Source organism: Columba livia, chromosome 13, assembly GCF_036013475.1.
Source record: "Columba livia isolate bColLiv1 breed racing homer chromosome 13, bColLiv1.pat.W.v2, whole genome shotgun sequence".
In the NCBI taxonomy this organism is placed as follows: domain Eukaryota; kingdom Metazoa; phylum Chordata; class Aves; order Columbiformes; family Columbidae; genus Columba; species Columba livia.
Genome location: NC_088614.1, coordinates 581858 through 603538, shown reverse-complemented (window position 1 = coordinate 603538; position 21681 = coordinate 581858). Strand labels below are relative to the sequence as shown.

At 42.6% G+C, this 21681-nt stretch overlaps 1 protein-coding gene across 3 annotated transcripts in view; it reads left to right on the top strand.

Moving 5' to 3' along the window:
• Positions 1–21681, top strand: part of ITFG1 (integrin alpha FG-GAP repeat containing 1) — a 92156-nt gene that overhangs the window by 11793 nt on the left and 58682 nt on the right. For all 3 annotated transcript variants that reach the window (XM_013367794.3, XM_065028580.1, XM_065028581.1), the window contains exons 6-8: positions 2430–2524; positions 17277–17338; positions 18286–18370. In XM_013367794.3, coding sequence (XP_013223248.2) covers positions 2430–2524; positions 17277–17338; positions 18286–18370 — 242 coding nt within the window. The remainder of the gene's footprint in view (positions 1–2429; positions 2525–17276; positions 17339–18285; positions 18371–21681) is intronic.

Below are 21681 nucleotides of genomic sequence, written 5' to 3'. Positions count from 1 at the left end.
CCCTTCAGAAATGTTGAAGTAAGGTTTGTCCCCCCAAACCCCATCGGTCTGTTTAACAAATCCATAACTGGGTGTTTTCCCCAGGGATGGTTCAGAAGTGATGTGGGGTAAATAACGTTTAGATGTGTAAATGGAAACTGTACCCTTCTTGGCAACATGGTTTTGGTTATTAATTCCAGCTTGAATTTTATGACCATTACTTTTATTTAAATTGATGGCTTATGGAACAGAGATTTCAAACTCACAAGGGTGCTTCTCAACACCCTGCAATGATTATATATGAAAAAATGTTCTGAGCTTTTGAAGATATGGAAAAATGGGAGGGATTTGTTTAATTCTGTTGAAGAAATCCTTTCAGTAGCATTAGGCTACAAATAAACTTACATGTTACAACTTGAAGTGAGACTGAGTGCTACAGGTGACACCAAAAGCCATGTCTTGTATGTGGAAAACAGCTTTATGTCACCTGCTTAGAAAAGCAATTTCTATTTTTGATCTAAAATGGTTTTAAATTTATACCAGAGCTGTAAAGCTTTCTTAGTTATCTTCAAAACTGAATGCATAGAAAATCCTATATAAAATGTTTATTTATCTTTTTTTAAGATTAAGTGATTCTATTTAGTGTTCCTAAGACTTAGTTATGATCTCTGGGAACTCATCAAAAGCTTCTGGTGTTTTGTTTTTTTTTTTACGTAACATAAAATGAGTCACAGAACATGAGGACTTTAATAATATGTATGTAATGTCAGTGGAATAAACAAAGTCATTCCAGACAGTAATAATAAACTGTCCTGCTATCATATAGTGCAAATTGAGATTTTTCTGAGTGTATTAGCTAAGGGTTCTGAAAATAACATATCCGATGATTCAACGCTTTGACTTTTGAAGGATTTGTTATGTTCCAGTGCGCTGCTAATAGGGAGGTTTGCGGGAAGTTCAGTCATTTTTAGAGCAGGAACCAGCAGAGTGTGTTTATAAAGAACGAAATCAAAGCATCACCTGTTTGGGAAATGACGTAATGAGCCTCTAGTCCATCAGAATGACACCAAGTTGGGAGGGAGTGTGGACCTGCTGGAAGGTAGGAGGGCTCTGCAGGGGATCTGGATAGACTGGAAAAATGGGCCGATTCCAATGGGATGAAGTTCAACACGGCCAAGTGCCGGGTGCTGCACTTTGGCCACAACAACCCCCTGCAGCGCTACAGGCTGGGCACAGAGTGGCTGGAGAGCAGTCAGACAGAAAGGGACCTGGGGGACTAATGGACAGAAGCTCAACATGAGCCAACAGTGTGCCCAGGTGGCCAAGAAGGCCAATGGTGTCCTGTCCTGTATCCAAACCAGCGTGGTCAGCAGGACAAGGGCAGTGATCCTTCCCCTGTGCTCTGCATTGGGGAGGCCACACCTGGAGTGTTGTGTTCAGTTCTGGGCCCCTCAGCTCAGGAAAGAGATTGAAGTGCTGGGCAGGTCCAGAGAAGAGCAGCAAGACTGGGGAAGGGACTTGAACACAAGCCCTATGGGGAGAGGCTGAGGGAGCTGGGCTTGTTTAGTCTGGAGAAGAGGAGGCTTAGAGCTGAGCTCAGCACTCTCTATAACTACCTGAAGGGCAGTTCTAGCCAGGTGGGGACTGGTCTCTTCTCCCAGGCATCAGCAATAGGACAAGGGGCCATGGGCTTCAGCTCTGCCAGGGGAAATTGAGGCTGGCTATTAGAAAGCAATTCTTTGCAGAGAGAGTGGTCAGGCATTGGAATGGCTGCCCAGGGAGGTGCTGGACTCACCGGCCCTGCAGGTTTGTAAACTGAGATTGGACATGGCACTTAGTGCCATGATCTGTCAATGGACTGGAGTTGGACCAAGGGTTGGACTGGATGATCTCTGAGGTCTTTTCCAACCCAGTCGATTCTGGGATTCTGTAATGTGAGAGTTTAATTCTTATGTTGATTTTTTTTAAGTGACTGAAAATAAAGTCAATTTACATGCAGCAGACAGGAGCTGCTTTAATACCACGTAATTATGTCCATTGTTGCTCATCTTTATTTATCCTGCAGTAGTTTTCAGGAGTACTGAGAGTAAAACTGCTTGAGGAACCCGGGGAGGGCAGCGCTGGGTGGCTCAAGGGTTACAGCCCAAGTCTGGGCTCTACCTTTCACTGTGTGGGTAGTTCCACTGTGTGGGTAGTTGCTTTAGAAATAGATTTAGAAATTTAGAAATAAAATCTAAGTGAGGCCTCTGTGCTGTGGATCATCCTGCACAGTCTTTCAAACAATTACTCCAGTTACTTAGTATATTGTAATCTAAGTAGTAATTTAGCATTGGGAGAACGTGCTTTGTGTTCAATTTTGTGTAAAGTTTCACAGTATTTTTAAAAGGTATATAATGATTGGCAGTCCTTGAGCACTGATGAAATGTACTGCTTTTTGTTCTTGTCTGTAGGAACTTATCATCACATGCTACGTTGGAAACTCCCAGTAGAATGTATATACCGCACTCTCATGCCTTTATAGATTTAAATAATGACTTCACTGCTGGTAAGTCACAGAAGTGTTAAAGACCTTCTTAAATTATGTATCACTAAGTATACAATGTAATATATTGCAATTTCCTTCTAATTTTTTAGTAACTTTGATCGATGGTTGTAAAGGGTTGGTTCTGCAATGGTGTCTTCAGCAAGTACGAGACTTGGCTACTTCTGGTTTTTGTTGTTGTTTTTGTTTTCGTGGGGTTTTAAAAATTATTTTGTTCTAATCTCTACAGTGTGAAAACTCTGGGTTTTAAAAATGACTGCCAAAATGAATAACCTGATTATATTTTCTACTTCTTGATGATCATTGAATCAGAACCAGTGCTTGCTCTGGATAATTAGTGTTCCCCGGTAGGGCATTGTTCCTTGTGCTCCATGATGCTCTACTCTGGTACCCAGTTTGCAATTGAATCGGAGGCGAGGCTGGGGCTGCATTTTCTTCATTTGAGTCCGTAAATGGTTTTATAATTAATTGAGAAGAATGTTTTGAAGACTGGACTTAATATTCGCTTTGTGAAAATTGCAATATGATTTCATTCTATCTTGTAGTTCATTCTATCAGTGATTGAGCAAATAGCGTGTGAAACTTTATTCTTCTATTAGAGCAATCCTATAACCTATTTGTAATTCAGTGTTCACAATTGAGTACTGGAGCTGGCTTTTCTTATGGTGCATCAACTGTATTCTTCCTTTGAGGGCAGCTTTGTGGTTTGTGTTTTGGTTTGGGTTTTTTGTTTGTTTTTTTTGTGAAATACAAAATGCAATTTAGCTTTCAATTATGACCACGGATCTATTTATCACTTACACAGAATCACAGATGGTTTGTGCTGAAGGCCCTCCCCAGCTCCCCCAGTGCCCCCTGCCGTGAGCAGGGACATCTTCACCAGCTCAGGTTGCTCAGAGCCCCGTCCAGCCTGGCCTGGGATGTCTCCAGGGATGGTTCATCCACCACCTCTCTGCCCAACCTGGGCCAGGCTCTCACCACCCTCAGGGACACAATTCTACACACATCCATACCTGGTTCATACTTCCAAGCGCATTTAAATATTGTGCTAAACTTAATTTCTTCACACGCTAGATGAATTCTGAAATGCTTTATCTTCTAGTGTTCAATGTACATCAATTCATATATAGTAATTTTGGAAAGAGAACTTTTCCTATTTAGTAGCATGAGAATGAGAGAGGAAAGAGTCCATAAATTTAATTAAGATGCCTCGAAATGTTGGGGATTAAGTTAATTGCTTTAGCGCATAGTCGGACCGTAATATTCGGTTCTGGCATGTTGCTGCATGAAGCTGTCAAGTGGAAATTCCAACTGGAAAATCGAATATACGGTTGCTTACCATAATCAGTGTCATATAATAACCACTTCTAACACGCTTAGTTCTATAAATCCTTTGGAATTTTGTTTTAGTGGCACAGGCAGAGTCGATGAGCATTCCAGGTACCATTTACAATTAATATATTGAAATCAAAACTCACAGGTAGGTAGCGGTGAGAAGTTACGTAGATCAGTCACAGACTGAGCAGTTTTTGCAAGAGTACACAAAGGTTTTGGTGACAGCCAAGAGCCTGAAGAATGGCTGGGGAGTTCCAGTTAGTGCCAGTGATATACAGAGTTTCCTCTGTTAAATAGAAACGAGAGTTGGGAGCTGTTATAGATTCACATGTACATTAATACCTCGAGATGTAAATAGAAGCTTCTGTGAAGCACTCCCCATAGAAAGATCTCGACTTTGATTTGCTTGTAACAGCAGGGATATAATACCTCAGGCTCAAACATGTGTTACGTTCCAGCAACCTGAGGAAAAATTCAAGGAAAATCATTCATTCTGAGAAGAAAATTTGGAGAAAATATTACCATAGAATAATTTTCTCTAAAGTATTTTTTTTACTCCTAAGATGGCAATGATAAATTGGGTTTTTTTGCTGCCCCTATGAAAATAGACCCAACTGCGAACAAGGCATATGTTGCTGAAAAATAACACCTTATGGGTGATATCTGATACCTCACGGCTGACGTGTTATTCCAAGACTGCTGCCAAAATAAAAAGTCAGCGGTGGCCGGGTCCTGTCAGCACATTCCTGGCGGTTCACCACTGCAGTCAGTGGGTCGGTGGTGCAGCGGATCCAGCGCACCTGCACTGCTGAGCTGGAACAAAACCTCCCCAAGAACAGCTCCTGGTACACACTCTGTTAATTAGGAGGGAGGCACTGATGAGAATGCAGGGGAATAGTCTCCGTGCAGAACTCCTGTTGTCCAAAAGACTTCATCATGTCATTTGATGCCGCTGTGGTACTTTTTGACTGAAAAAAATCAGAGTATTTACTCACTGGCAATGGTACTATTAATGAATATGGAGATATAGTTTTGTGTGTACAAAAAGATAACAAACCTCCAGAATCCACCATCTTTACTTGTTGTTTTGGGGGGGGGGGGTTTAAGACCCTTTTTTAATATTCTGTAATGTTTTGTGGCTCTTTCTGTTCTGTAACAGATGCAGCCAATTCAGTGATGTTTAGCTGGGCTATTTTTGGCAACTCTACCATTATAAACGGCTTAGAAGATTTAAAGTGGGCTTGACATTAAAAAAAAGAAGAGATCCTCTCTGGGCTGAGATCTTTTTGCTATTTTATTGCCTAACCCATTCTCAACCTGCAATATTAAACCCTCCAGATAGAGCTTTTAATTGGCATGCTTCTCCTGCTCTGGGTAAAATGAAGTTGAATTGTTATGATTTCATTGTATGAGGACATGTTCATAAAGATGTTTTTAATCCCTAACAGTGCTTCATGAAAGGCTAACCGTGTAAGGATTTTATAATCCAAAAATCCACTAACCACAACAAAGATAACACTCATCTCTCTTGGTGAGATATGAACGAGGCTGTTCCAGACAGTAATGCTGCTGCTGCTGTTTTAAATACAGCATCGCCATGTAGAAATCTCTGCTTCGTTTAATTTTTGATTCAGTAAGTAATTTGGAGTTAGGGCAGGAATTTTATATAATCCATGCAAAAGTTTGCTCTATAAACCTTTTACCACAGGGTCTACATGTGTTTTATGGATAAAATAAATGCAGAATTTCCTAGTGTTTTTGCACATGCGTGAAGCAGGTGTTGCTGCGGGAGGAGTCGCGAGCTCAGGGAATTGAGAAGGGTGGGATGGGGTGTCTGCTCAGCCCACCTGCCAGCAGTGTCACCCTGCAAAACGAGGAAAAATGTGGTGACCTTGTTCAAATAGGGCTCCTGGATGTCCCGTAATACATACTCACACTTGTCATCAGTTCTTTTTAACAGCTAGCTTCAGAAAATCATCTTGAAGCTCAGAATCCCAGAGTGTCAGGGGTTGAAGGGACCTGGAAAGCTCACCCAGTGCAATCCCCCCATGGAGCAGGAACACCCAGATGAGGTTACACAGGAAGGTGTCCAGGCGGGTTGGAATGTCTGCACAGAAGGAGACTCCACAACCCCCCTGGGCAGCCTGGGCCAGGCTCTGCCACCCTCACCCCAACAAGTTGCTTCTCACCTTTCAGTGGAACCTCCTGTGTTCCAGTTTGCACCCATTGCCCCTTGTCCTGTCCCTGGTTGTCACCAGAAGAGCCTGGCTCCATCCTCCTGACACTCCCCCTTTCCATATTGATCCCCAGGAATGAGTCCCCCCTCAGTCTCCTCTTGTCCAGCTCCAGAGCCCCAGCTCCCTCAGCCTTTCCTCACACGGGAGATGCTCCACTCCCTTCAGCATCTTGGTGGCTGCGCTGGACTCTCTGCAGCAGTTCCCTGTCCTGCTGGAACTGAGGGGCCACAACTGGACACAATATTCCAGGTGTGGTCTCCCCAGGGCAGAGCAGAGGGGCAGGAGAACCTCTCTGACCTACTGACCACCCCCTTCTAACCCACCCCAGGTACCATTGGCTTCCTGGCCACAATGGCCCAGTGCTGGCTCGTGGTCACCCTGCTGTCCCCAGGACCCCCAGGTCCCTTTCCCCTACACTGCTCTCCAACAGCTCGTTCCCAACTTATACTGGAACCTGGGGTTCCCAGATTTAAGACAATAGAATTGTCTGAAGAGATGAACCTCAGGTGTGTTTCATTGAGTGTGATAGTTCAGGTGGATGTTTCCAAACAGGCTCCTCCCATAAGAGACCTGTTTTATTTATCAAAATGTCTTAGCCTCAGATGGAAAGATTACATCATATGACTTAAGAAAAAAAGTATTTGAATGGGATTTAACTCTATTTACATACAGTGAAGGAGGTAAAATGCAACTTCTCTTTGCATTAATCCACTCCATACAAAGTAAATGGGAACTCAGTCTTTCTCAGACATGGATTTAGTCAAGAGATGGAGATACTGCTGTGTAATTGAATCAACACTAGTTCCCAGTGTGTGCACTGTACATTGACATACAAGCACCAGCCCATAGAGAAAAAGCGTTCTAGCTGGTAACCGAGGCCAGGGTAAGTAAAGGGGCTTGCTAAAGAGCACCCAGAGGTGGTACAGACCTGGGTGCCAATACTGATGACCTATTTAAAGCCAGACAAGAGACAAGTTTTATCTGTGCCATTGATTTGCATGGCAGTCGGCGTTTTCGGATAACGAACTCCGGAGCAAGCTGCAGTGTGAATTTGGTGTGGGTCGCTAGGCGTACGCGGATTAGACCTGAGCTCCCATAGGTGAATCGAGAGTGCTTTAGCTAAAGCTGAGATTTCTAGGATAGCAATTATTTTGCTGCATGGCTTTTTGTTTTTCTAATTAGTTAACTTGATGGTTTCTAATCAAAACATCTTAAAATATCAGATGTGCAGTAAGGTCTAATGCTGTCTTTCTAAGCAAAAGTGTTAGTACTTAATTAATGGGGGAAAAAAGGTTATTAATAAACAATAAATTTGTATGCACTTTAAGTTCCAAGTGTTTTACCAAGAAATCAGGCTGCGGCCCTGCAAATGTATTTAAAATGTTCAAATGTATTGGACAAGCTGCACTGGACTCTGAATTGCCGCAACTTCATACTGTGCATCTGTCAATGTATCCTTGAATTCTGTGAAAAATAGCTCATATATTAAATATTCTGTGCCTTATTTCGTTATGTGATTCCAAACTTTGGAAAGGCTGCTTTTCCAGCATGTCTGAACACTAGCACATGGTGTGTATCACTGCAGATATTTCTGGAACTGTTTATAGAAAACGTAGGAAAAATTATAAATTTGATTTTGGGAAAACTAAAGTGGAAAAAGTCATTAGTGAGAAACAGCTTGCTGTAAGCTAATTGCCAGTCTCCTTAGTGATTTCTGACGGTTAATTTTCCTACATTGTTTTGCTTTGGGAATCTAGAAACCTAATGTAGCAGAACATGTACAATGTGTTTTCTTTTTGATTCCCACGTTCCAGTTTAAATGCAGAAATGGAGATAGTTTCTCTGTGCACAGCCGTCATTCCAATCGCAGGCGACTTTTCCGCTGCAGGCGCCGCAAAGCCCCGTGTCTGACTGACGGTGCTTCGGGGGAGATCCCTACGATGGAGCCGGTAGCCTCTCGGTATAGAATATTAGCATCAAAGCTGGTTTTACCCAATAGATCTGCGTTTGTTCTCCGTTAAAATAACCAGGCTCGTTATGTTTGCAAACAAATTACCTGGCCTTTAAAAACTTCCCTTGAGTGGCAGTTTAAAATGGTGGGGGTGTGTTTCTGTGTTTGAAGTCAAGCTCTTCTCCCTGGTTTTGTCCTCTCCCTTGTGTTTTGTTCCCAAACCACATTCAGTAATGCCGTGTCACGGTTTCATTCCTTGAACAGCTACATTTTTTAATTCCTTAACTGTTTTAAAGTCTGATAACAGAGCTTACCTGAGATTTTACAGCAAAGAACAGAGGCAGAAAGTATATCATTACAAGAGACATGCTGTATTTTGCAGGATCTCAGTCTATATCTGTAAAGTCTTGTTTGCTTTTCCTTGCTTTTTTACTATTTCCAGCTGTGTTATCTCTCAGTAGAAGTTGCTCCCGTGGCGTGATGTCCCATCACATCTTTTTTTACCTGCTGATGTAGACACTCGGGATTACTAATCTGTTTTTATGGGAAGCGATATCTTAATATAGGTGAGAAGTCACTTGGTTCTGCCCCAAACAGCAGTTTGTTGAGGAGGCAGGAGTGTGCCGGTGGGTTCTGCAAACGCACTGAGTGTCGCTGCTTGAAGCGATATCGTTGCCTTTATTCTGGAAACAAACAGAGTTTTCTGTCTGAAAACGCACGTTTGAAGCGCTAAAAACCAGCGGAGCAGTCCCACCCGTTCTGCACATTCAGAAGCATCATTGTTCAGCATAAATCTAATTTTAAAATTTTCCATTTAAGTGGTGCTTTAAAATTAATACTTAGAGATTTTTTCTATAGCAATGTTTAATAATGAAAGGGATTTTAGTGCTTAATTATGTTGTTTGTAATTGTTTATTATCTGCTTTACTAAATAGTACCGGTAAACACTTCCTAAATTTTGAAAGACCCGTTTGAAAAGCAGGATAAATTCACAACCTCTTTTATTCTAAGCAGATTTCTTAATAATATGCAAACACAAATTACTTTGTTTGGAACACATTAATTCCTTTTGTTTCGCTTCGATTTTTCCGAGGAGGAGGTCAGTGAAGGGAGTGGTTCCTTAACTCGCTGCTTCATGTGACTAGCACCAAAAATTCATGGCAAGTTAATTGCAAACTCATTAGCGTTGCTAATTGTATCTATACTGTAAAAGCTACATTGCTCTAGGCAGCAGCAGCTATGTTCCGTTTTCGCTGGTGCAGCACTAGTGCCAACTCGCAAACAAACCGAAATACCCAACATCAGAGGGTTTCTCTACCCGAATGAAAACCTTACCAACAGAAGCACAAAACCCCTCAAGTCTGGTTTTCCATTTCCATGCAGCAAAGGAGTAAAACTGACTATATCTAACTTTTTTGTCTAAAATTAGGTTTGTGCATACTAATATTGTGCAACTAATTGTAAATAATGTTTTAAACTTTGGTTTTAAATACTTTTTTAACTTCCTTTAATCCTGTTGGTGGGTCAATCTGTAATGTAAATAGAGGAGAGTTTGTAATGTAGGTAGAGTTCTCTTTTACTTGTCCTTAGACTTCATGGCATTTAATTATTTTAACACAGTTGTCACCCATTCTGTCAACACCTGCAAAACAGAGACTGTTCGTTGAGCACTTTATTTCCATATACCAGTACATACAGCATGTTCTTATCCACAAGTACCTTCTAGTCTAGTAGAACATGCACACACACACCTGTTCTTCCGCCTAAATGAACATTTTCTCAGGCATGGCTGGAGTGTGTATGTCTATTTTCTAATTGGGTAATACTTGGTGTATTTTGATAGTGTTTAAAAATAGGGGCTTTCCCCTCCCCCTCCCCCTTTATTGAGTAAAACCTGTGAAGTAAATCTGAAATCAAACTGTAACTTAAGAATGTTGCTCAAGCCCTGGCTTGTGAAGACAGACGTAGATGCTGAAGGGTTTAAGTCTGAATTAAAGCCCTTTGACATTACACAGAAAGGTCGAATCAGCCATTAGTGAAATGAACGCTCCGTCTATTATTAGTACTGGTGTTTACAACACTTGAAAGTGAAGAAAAATAACAAGGATAATCAGAAGTGGACTAGCACCAGGTTCTGTACAGTTGAGTGTTATTGCAATGTCTTTGTAGCCCTAACAAGCCAAAGCAGAGTTTGAAGCAGGGTTTGTAACTCCCTCTGGTCTGTGGTAGCAGGTTGGCTGCAGTTTTGCGGTGGCGCTGGCGTTCTGTGAGCTCTGCCTAAATCCACCCTGAACTCTTCCCAACTTCAGCTCTGCTTGCTCAGCCCCTTCCACAAACTGCAGTTGTGCTGGAGCCGGTTTGGGAGCAACTTTTGTCGTAGTGTGACCCGCTTTGCTTTTGAAAAGCCGTCCTGAAAGATAGCCAAGTGTCTTGGCTTGTGCTGCTTTAATGAAAAGATCTGGCCAAATTTAGCCACTTCGAAATGGGGTTTAGAAATGTCTACTGGGGATTGTTGTTGTTTTCCTTAATTGCTATTGCTGCCTTTCTCAAACAGCATTGGTAGGACAGCCTTTCCTTTCCCCCCTTTTCCTTTCCCCCCTTTTCCTTCCCCCCTTTTCCTTCCCCCCTTTTCCTTCCCCCCTTTTCCTTCCCCCCTTTTCCTTCCCCCCTTTTCCTTTCCCCCCTTTTCCTTTCCCCCCTTTTCCTTTCCCCCCTTTTCCTTTCCCCCCTTTTCCTTTCCCCCCTTTTCCTTCCCCCCTTTTCCTTCCCCCCTTTTCCTTCCCCCCTTTTCCTTTCCCCCCTTTTCCTTCCCCCCTTTTCTTTTTCCCCCCTTTTCTTTTTCCCCCCTTTTCTTTTTCCCCCCTTTTCTTTTTCCCCCCTTTTCTTTTTCCCCCCTTTTCGTTTTTCCCCCCTTTTCCTTTTCCCCCCTTTTCCTTTTCCCCCCTTTTCCTTTCCCCCTTCCTTCTCCCATGTTTGGCTGCATAACTGAGAGCAGGGGGCAAAAGGCAGCGATGATGCACAGGAGATGGGAATAGAAGTCGGTAGGTGGGGAAAAATGTAGTCTGAAGGTTGGGCATTTAGATGGACAGGGTGAGGAGCCAATGCTACATGAATTTCTGCAAGAAGAGGATATTAGCTGGTGGATTTCAGTTTTTAGAGGAGGATCAACATAGGGGTTTGTGGAATAGAGAAGCGTGGCTATGTAACACTGGGTGTAGAGGAGTCTGGATGAAGAGGGACGGGAGATGGACCTGCTCTTGGGGTGGAGCTCTTTGGTTGGAAACTGCCTCTACATTTATTTCTGCATCTGCATCAAGAATTGTAAGATACATGGTGCCAGAAGCTGGGGATTGCAGGAAGAGTAGAAATGCTTTCATGTTCAAGGTGTTCGAATGCCCTCCTGCCTTTCAGTCCGTCTTTGCTATGGCATTCCTTTCTCATGACAGGTAATCTGTCATCATTACACGTTGGGGTCTCAGCAGGTGATAATCTGTTGGGCATCTCTATTAGAAGTGTCTGGTTTCTGAGCCCCCGTGGCAAGCACCCGATGGCTTTTGTGTCCAAGATGAGCCCCCATGAACACTAGTAGTTTGGTAATGCTCAGTCAGGTGTCTTAACATAGAAACAGTCAGAAATGGATCTAGTCATGGGCGCATTGTCTTCAAATTATTATTTTGGTGTTTGTAGATGTATCCAGGGTGAGTTGAGCATTGATACAAGTCGATCTAAAGGCACTAAACTCAATGCAGTCTAGCTGTACAAATTGTACCTAGCTTTCTGGGGAGATTTGTTTTTCTTCAGTGGCCCATGTGTTGGTACAATGTCCAGATCAGCAGATCCCCTCAAATAACGATGGATGGAGCTGCTGTGGTTCCTCTGTAATGTGCTTTAGGTTACTGGAGCTTGCAATACAACACTTGACCAGCTTCCCTTTTTCAAGCTGAGACCTTGTTTTCTGATTATCTCCATTTCCTTTTTTTGTAGGAATTAATGCTGAATTCAGTGCTTTTCAGTGAATATGTATTTACTGTTGGTAAGATTTAGTAGAGCTTGGATAGCAGCATTTTATTACTGAGCAAATTAAAGAACAGCCAAATTTGATCACCAACTCACTTCTTAGGGAAAGTAAAGAAGTGAGTGAAATGCTAATGCAGCATGATTTTGTGTCACAGCATGTCAGATATCTTCTGTATTGAGCGTTTGGTATAGATTTCGGTTGTTTTTCAGGCTTGTGGATCTGAAATGCTGGTAACCTCCTTGCTTCTTTATCTTATTTCCAGGCTGCTGAACTGCGTTTATGTGTTTTCCTATAGTTCCTATTGGTTGTATGTTGATCACTGCCTGCTAAATCAGAAACAGGCAAACATATTTAAACGTGAACACACTTCACTTTGCATTGGTTTAAGAGACACCTTTCAGACCTTATTGCTTTTTTATTTCTGGCCATTCGCTTGCACGTTCCATTTCAGGAAATCTGACCGAATCTGACACGAAGAACTTTCCCCGTCCCACCTACCAAGGATTTTACTCATCTTTACTACATGATGTCACAGATCCAAAGCATAAGAGATGCCCTGCAGGCTGCGTCTAGTGGCCGGGCCAGCAAATCCAATACCCTCGTTCTGGAATTGGCTGTAGGAAAGTGGCCAGACTGGTTTTTCCCGCCTCCCATTGCCTGTTTCCTTTGTATATCTGCAGAACCTACGATTGGCGTAGGCTTGATACATCCGTGCATGTTGTTTTGAGTGTCCCTTTTTGTACCTATTGTCTAATAAAAGTAGCACATTTGTATTCTGTAAATAATTAAGATTGAACTCCTGTTATTTGATTTTACATCCCCAGGTTGTAAATATCTCGCACTGCGCTGCTGTTGGTTTCATCAGCATTTGACCAGAGCATTGTGATCCAGCCCTCAATGCTTTACCCTTGTGTTTTAAACTTGGAGAGCTGTGAGCAAATGGCTTTGTTTTCTACAGCTGAAACTGCACCAAGAACTGCTTTCCAGAGGCAACATGGCAGCGTATCTTTAACCAAGTGATTTTCCTCAGCATCTGTGATAGGATAGGCATACCTCATAGAGAAGAGGGGTTGAGTTTTCCTGATACAGCCAGAAGCAAACCAAAAACGTTGCAGTTTTCAAGATGGTTAGTGCATTAACATACAAAAAATGTAGGAATGAAGTGTGTGTGTCTTTATTGTTCTGTAGGCCACAGAACCTTGTAATGCATTTGTTAGCACCAGCCCTTCTCCTGCAGCCCTTGTATAATAAAGCATTAAGCAATAATAGACATGGCTGGGTATAGCGTTAGTGGTGAGAGGTGTGTTCCGGGACACTGCTCCTTTGGGAAGGAGCTGCTTGCAAGCAGATTTTGCTATGGCTCTATAGAAAAAGGTATTTATAAATTGCACAAATTCTGAGTTGTTTACTCATATGCTTTTGGCTGGTAGGGACAAACACATTAAAAAACAGATGGAATCATAGAATAAGCTGGAAGTAACCTTTGGACATCATCTGGTCTAAAGCATTGTAAAGGGCAGAGCTCGCGTTTTCCTATAGGTTTTTTTCTTACAAACTTGGGGAAAACATTTGTCATTCTGAACTATACAGATCTGTAAACAGTTATTTGGATTGTCTAAATTACATTGCATTTTTATGTTGCTGCTGCAAGGAAATGTGTTTGTTCTGTGTGCTTTGAAATCTCTCACTTTCTTGATCAAAATGAGAAATTACCTGTACAAATTAAGCTTTCCATTTGCTTTCGGGTTTAATCACAAAAACGTGTGTAAGCCTTTGAGACATGTAGCTTCTGAGAAGGCTTAAGGGTGAAAAGGAGAACAGTGGCAATAACCCCCAGTTGATATTTCATTTAATGAAATATAACAAGGGCAAGTGTAGAGTCTTGAATCTGGGCAGGAACAGCCCCAGGTTCCAGTATAAGTTGGGGAATGACCTGTTGGAGAGCAGTGTAGGGGAAAGGGACCTGGGGGTCCTGGGGACAGCAGGGTGACCATGAGCCAGCACTGGGCCCTTGTGGCCAGGAAGCCAATGGTACCTGGGGTGGGTTAGAAGGGGGTGGTCAGTAGGTCAGAGAGGTTCTCCTGCCCCTCTGCTCTGCCCTGGGGAGACCACACCTGGAATATTGTGTCCAGTTGTGGCCCCTCAGTTCCAGCAGGACAGGGAACTGCTGGAGAGAGTCCAGCGCAGCCACCAAGATGCTGAAGGGAGTGGAGCATCTCCCGTGTGAGGAAAGGCTGAGGGAGCTGGGGCTCTGGAGCTGGACAAGAGGAGACTGAGGGGGGACTCATTCCTGGGGATCAAGATGGAAAGGGGGAGTGTCAGGAGGATGGAGCCAGGCTCTTCTGGTGACAACCAGTGACAGGACAAGGGGCAGTGGGTGCAAACTGGAACACAGGAGGTTCCACTGAAAGGTGAGAAGCAACTTGTTGGGGGTGAGGGTGGCAGAGCCTGGCCCAGGCTGCCCAGGGAGGTTGTGGAGTCTCCTTCTGTGCAGACATTCCAACCCGCCTGGACACCTTCCTGTGTAACCTCATCTGGGTGTTCCTGCTCCATGGGGGATTGCACTGCATGAGCTTTCCAGGGCCCTTCAACCCCTGACTCTCTGGGGTTCTCTGTGGCTGCTCCTGCAGGATCTGCCGCCCGTTGCACCCGCGCAGTGGGATGTTCCGGGAGCCTCTGAGCTGCTCTGGTGCTTTAGTTCTATTCATTGTATATATATGTTTTATTCCTCAAGGTAGGAAAAAAAGAGAGATCGGAGTCAACAAAGAAATACAAAGGGCACAAGTGATTCACTGACTGTCAAGAGAAGCTGTTTTGGGGGGTGGGAATCAGTGCAAAAGAGACATTTAATCATCTTTAAGCTGATTGCCCCTCTGAAACACAGCTCTGGGCTCCTGCTCTCAGAATGAGAACACGTGTTCATGTTTAAATTACTGCCTTTCTATTAGCTCTTTGTAGTTTGACTTGCATTTAGTGTCCTGATTTATTCCTCCTACCCTGCGGATAGCTGAATGTATTCTGTGATTTTATGAAGTTTGGGACATCCCCGCCACCATGCCTGCATTTTAAAGCTACTTTTGATTCTGGTCGCGACGGCCAGGATTTTATCTGCCCGTTGTTCCTGGCCTTCCTATATTATTTCAATTCCTTGTGCAGTCATATTTCTGAATATTTCTCTACACATTATGAAATCAGATTAAACGAAGAGGGAAGAAACAAGTAATATAATATGCTTCAGACTGATTGATTTTTTTCAATGTGTAAGAAAAATCCATTGCAAACCTCTCTTATTGTTACACGCTTTTACAAAATGGGTGTATGTGTGCAATATAATCACACACACTCTTTTACAAGCAGTTCACCAATACTTGAGTGAGTTGGTAATAGCTGTATGTCAAAATTCGGTGGGTATAATATAGTAATAAACGTGGCCGTTGCGCTCTCTGAGGAGCCCAAGTGAGACACTGACTGCTAAGGGAAAACAACATGTACTACTATTTGTAGATAGTTGGATTCATAGTAGTGCTTATATGACTTCCCATTAAGATGCTAAGGACATGAATGTCTCTCTATTCAGAAAGCTCTATTGTAGGGATGCTATAGGTGATAGCGCATTTTCTCATTGAAGAGAAGATTTTCTTTTGTTTTTTTCACTGAGAGGTTGTCATCATATGCTGCCTTATTATATGCTTTTCAGTTAAGAATAATTGTTAAGTGAAATTCCATCCCATGTAACATAGTCAAGTGGTAGCGCTGTTTTATTTTTGCTGGGTTTATTTTTAATGAACTTGGTTTTGACCTTAAATAAATGATTGAGAGCTAAGGACTTTGTAATACCCCCAGTGTAACTCCTATCTACCTCTTGTATTTGTTTTTCCCACCCTAGAAGCGTAACTGTTGCATCAAACCCCGATAGGAGTTGCAGTGTACATTACAGCCGGGATGCGCTACAGCCCCACCTGAAATACTTATTTGAACCTCAAAAAACTCTTCAGAGATTTAGGGGCATTTTGGCCTGTAGGAAAGTGAGTTTATTAATATTATTCCGGTAATCAACAGTATTGCACAAACTTTCTCCTACGTGCAAAGTCAAAAATTGAAGATGTATATATGTTTTCTGAGTTCCATCTATGATATCTTCAGATTGTTCCTATTGCTTCTGTCTCTCGCCTTCAAGAACTATTGAGTATCAACAGAATTCATCCCAGTGAAACACGCTGGTACAATGTGGGTGCGTGTGCTCTGAAGGAAATTGCCATTTCAGGTTTTCGGGGAATAAAATGAAATGGTATGGCTTTCAAGCTGGGGGAGAAACATATGAGCAAAATCTTTGTTGGTTCCTTTGTGTACGTGTGGATTTGGGGGTTGTTTGGTTGTCTGGTGTGGGGTTTATGGTGTTTATTGTTTCCCTGGAAGACATTCCCTTTACAGCCGTCCGTCTGCTCAGTCAGTACAGCACCTAACGGGAGAGCCTTCAGATCCCAAATGTTTAACAAACATTGGTTTTCTGCCTATAGAGTTACCGTTGAGTTGTAATTCAAATAGTGAATTTTGCCCCCACCCTCTTTTTAACCTCCTTTATAAAGCTTTTTCTCCCCATTTTCCGGGCTCGGTTCTCTCCTCCCGGGCGGTGAACTCGCTCCTCCTGGGGCAGACACCAGCACATCCACCCCCTGTGCGCTGTTCCAATGGCTGGGAGAATCTGAGTGGAAAGGAAGCCTGAAGTATTTTTCCCTCTCCTTTTCTCCTCCTCTCAACAGCGTATCTGGTGCTTTATTCAACATATCCATAATAAAAGGATGCTTAGTAGGTTTTATTTTTAATTTTGACTTACTAAAAATGTAACTACATATATCTTTTTCTAGGTTTAAGGTCTGATTCTGGCTTTACTATTAAGAAATGCTCTTTGGTGTGCATATGTAACTTCCAGCACTTACTAGCTTGTGTGGGGCTAACATAATTTATGTATGAACTATACCAGTGCAGAAGTTATAGGTATTTTTACGGAAGACTATGAGGGATGAAAATAGTCTTGAGGGCTTTTAGTTTTTAATCTTTCTTGCTTATATATATATATATAAACATCACTGAAATCTATTTATAACTTACATAGGTAATATATTTTAAAATAAGTTATATCTTCGAGTAATCAGATATTTGTGTGTGTGTGATATAATGTTAAATCTTTTATGTCTGTTATGTCTTTCCTTGCAGATTTGTTCCTTACCACATCACCAGATTCAAAAACCATTCAGTTTGAGACGTGGGTAAATAAGGTAAGAGAGAGAACCCAAATAACCATCCTGTTAAAACACAGAAAGTTGAAATAAATAAAACAACATTTAAAAAAATAATAGCTGCAAAGTATTCTCTAAATACTAATATTTAGGCAAAAGGAATGAAAGCTGTACAACACACAGCAGGTCATGAATGCTATATATCTAGCTTTTATATAGACTTAAAATGAACCAGTTTTGACTTTGACAAGTGTAGTGTTAGTGACTACACAGGCATTCGACCTGTCCCTGTAGGTGCTGCGTATTTGTATTTTCTTACAAATTTGGGATTTTTCAAACTTGTCTATTCTAAATATTATAATACATGATATGTTTTGTATGTATAGATTTGCTCATCTTTATAAAGGAAGAATTCTATTCCTTGGAATCAATCAACTCAGTAAGACACGTAATGCTTATAAAATATATGTACATATATATCAGTCTAAAAATACCTTTACTGATCCATTAAGAGCTGTTAAATTGCTCTACAAACCCAGGCAAAGTAATTCCCTTACTGAGACACCCTGAGATTCTTCAGGACGTTTGCCTGTGCAATACGTGCTCTTGTGGCCGGGGGAGCACGGGCACAGTCCCCGTGTGCACGGAGAGACGCGTGTCAGTATGCATGAACGTACTTCAGCAGTCATAGCTTTTAATTATGTTCTAGCTGATCTCTTTCTTGTAGCGCAGTAAAATAGATGGACAATGGTATCTGCATGTTTCTATTCCTGGATTTCCATAAAATTCCACGAAGGATTAGAAACGCAACAACTCAGTCCTAGTTTTCAGAGTGCATTTTTTTCCATAGCTGAGATGTCTCTTTATTATCTACTTAAGCACTTTTTTATTTGTTTGGTTTACTAATTTATAATTTGGTTCAAGAGTCAAATGTTATCGCTTTGTCTGCAGTTCAGTTTTCCCGTTCTCTTTCTCCTGTTTGATAGGATGGGAATTTCTCTAAAGCTGGAAACACGAAGGAAATGCCCAGTGGTGTGAAAGTTGTTGGACAGTCCGTGTTTGCAGACTTTGGTGAGTTTTATCCTTCTAAACTATCCCGAGTGTGTGTATCTTCTTTGTGTTTTGGTTGGCTACTCTAAATCGAAGAACAAATAAAGATCTTTAGCTCTGCAAGTGGAGGGTTTGTTACTGTGTGAATCTTGAAATATCTGCGAAAAATTATTAATGAATTCAAGCAAATTCAACTTTTGCTCTCCCGGTTCATTCTGCATCACTCGTATCTACTTTTGAGTGCCACAGTTAAGGACGTGTAGTGTTCCTTTGAGTCATGGTGCAATGCCGCTTGCTTTTCTCAGACAGTTATTTTGTTTGTCATGATTTTCTCCCTAATCTTGTTCAGAAGATGTTATTTGAGTAAATGTTCATCAATTCTTCAGTTGTACAAATTAATAAAGCCAAGATGTAAATGAGTTAAAATGACTTGTATAAAACTGATGAAACATGATAAAATATTAATGATTGTAATTGAAAATTCTGGAAGGCTTTTGGACAGAAGAAAAGCTTAATTTATATGTAAATCTATTTTTGAGAGGGTTAGTGAAAGACTGTATTTTTCTAGTAGAATATTCTATTTCTATTAGAATATTTCTATTAGTTTTCAGTCTTACTGTGTCTTATCAATGTGTGTGTCGTCTTATGAACAGGAATTGTTGGTTTTGTAGACCAAAAAATACCTTTTTTCTGTGCATTAAAATAAGAATTTTGGAAAGTACCACAGGCCCGATCCTGCTGACTCTTGTGAATGTAAATAACTTGTTAAAGACTAATTTACTGTATTTATGCAACACACTTGTTAATTGTGACACTGATCCTGTCTTAAATGCTGTCAAGTGACTTGTTGAATCGTAGAATCATGGAATCCCGTGTTGTCAGGGACCACAGGGATCACCTGGCCCAACCTTTCCTGGCACAAGCCCGGTCTGGCCAAGCTGGCCCAGCCCCTGTCCAGCTGCATCTTCCAAGTGCCCCATGTTGGGAACCCCCCACTGCCCCGGGGAGACGATTCCGAGGGCTGATTGTTCTCATGGGGAAAAGTTTCCCTGTGTGTCAATGGGAATCTCCCCAGGAGTAACTTGTCCCCATCGCCCCGCGGCTTTTCCACGGGACTCCTTGTCCAACGGGATCTGCAGCCGATTCACAGCCTCCTTTAGATACCGGCACACGGTGCTGAGTGTGCCCTCAGCCCCTTTGCTCACGGCTGCTCCAGCCCAGGTCCCTCAGCCTTTCCTCACATCCTCGGATCATCTCGGAGCCCCTTCCCGGCCGCTCTCGGCCTGTCCCAGGCTGTCTGCGCAGCGGAGCCCTGAGCTGAGCCCAGGGCTGCAGGTGTGGCCTGGCCTGCGCTGGGCAGAGCGGGGTCAGATGCCATGTCTCCCCTCGGCCTTTGCCGCGGCAGCCACTGGTCCCTCGTGAAGCTGCTTGTCCCCCAGGGCTGTCCCCAGCCTGTGCTGCACGCCTGGCTGACATTTGCCCAGGTGCAAGAGCTGACCCTGTCCTTGTTGAGCTTCGTCAGGTCCTTGTTAGCCCTCTCCAGCCTCTCCAGGTCACTGCGGGGCGGCTGGCCCCAAGTGTCCGCTTCCCCACGCAGGCTGGTGTCATCGGCAAACTTCATCAGGGTGCTCTTGATCCCACTGTCCAGATATTTGTGAAGATGTTGAACGGTTTTGGGCCCAATATCGATCCCTGGGGACCCCCTTGTGACAGGTCCCCAGATTGAAAAGGAGCCGTTTCCCACCACCGTCTGGGTATGGCCCATAACGCCTCTAGTGTGGTCAGCAGGACAAGGGCAGTGATCTTTCCCCTGTGCTCTGCATTGGTGAGGCCACACCTGGAGTATTGTGTTCAGTTCTGGGCCCCTCAGGTCAGGAAAGAGATTGAAGTGCTGGAGCGGGTCCAGAGAAGAGCAACACGACTGGTGAAGGGACTTGAACACAAGACCTATGGGGAGAGGCTGAGGGAGCTGGGCTTGTTTAGTCTGGAGAAGAGGACGCTTAGAGGTGAGCTCAGCACTCTCTAGAACTACCTGAAGGGCAGTTCTAGCCAGGTGGGGATTGGTCTCTTCTCCCAGGCAGTCAGCAATAGGACAAGGGGCCATGGGCTTCAACTCTGCCAGGGGAAATTGAGGCTGGACATTAGAAAGCAATTCTTTGCAGAGAGAGTGGTCAGGCATTGGAATGGCTGCCCAGGGAGGTGCTGGACTCACCGGCCCTGGAGGTTTGTAAACTGAGACTGGACATGGCACTTAGTGCCCTGATCTAGTAAACGGACTGGAGTTGGACCAAGGGTTGGACTCGATAATCTCTGAGGTCTTTTCCAACCCAGTCGATTCTGGGATTCTGTGTGATTTTGATTTAAAAACTCTTTTAAAGAAAATGATAATTTTAATGTTAAAAGTCAGATTCCGTATCAGACCCAGAGTCTGATTCTCTTGCCCTGTGCTGCCACTTAGAACTGCTCTGAAGGGTTCCAGCAAAGCGGTTTCCTGACGTGGAACCAGAAGCCACCTCTGCTGGGTGGTTAATGCCCCTCAGAGCCTGACCTTGCAACGGGGCGGCTTTACACACCTGTAGGAAGTGAAATACCATAGAGGCTGACCAGTGCTCTCTTCTTCTGTGAAATGTTGGACACGTTTTCTGAAGTATTTGTAAAAGCTTCCATGAAATCTTTTACTGTTTATCTGCAAAGATAAACACTTGTATGTATAATATCTGAAGGAATTAATAGCATACTATGGTTTTTGCGGTAAAAAAAAAAATGTATTGAGTTTTTTGTAAGCATTTTCTAAGCTGGTGTTCTGAATAATGTGTCTTGATAGGCACTAAATAGAAATGGAAAGCAATCATTATGTAGGATCATTTCATCTCTGGTTAAGGTAGCTAATGAGCCCAAATGAGCTATCCTAATTCTAGAAAATTATCATAATTAATGGGATTTTAATAAACCCTGGTATGTCTTTGCAAAGCCAAGTGGAACTGTTCGGATGTTACAGTTAAAATGTGACTGAATGTGCTGCGCAGTGGTACAGCAGCGCGGGTTTGGGACTATTTGAGTGGTATTACAACTTCATTTACTCTTTCTTCTGTTGTAGCAGTGGGTTGGAAATTGAGTAGTGCATCATTTTTTTTTTTCCATCTATCAGCATTAATTTAAAAGAACCAAGATAACAAATACTTATTTTCTCATTGAACAAAGTTTTAGAAAATATTGAAGTGAATATGGTACTAAACCAACATGTTTAATAAGGAAGGGAAATAATTCTAAATTCCATGTTCTTTATGAAATGCAGTCTGAAAGAAGTTGAAGAATGTACCACACCCATAAAA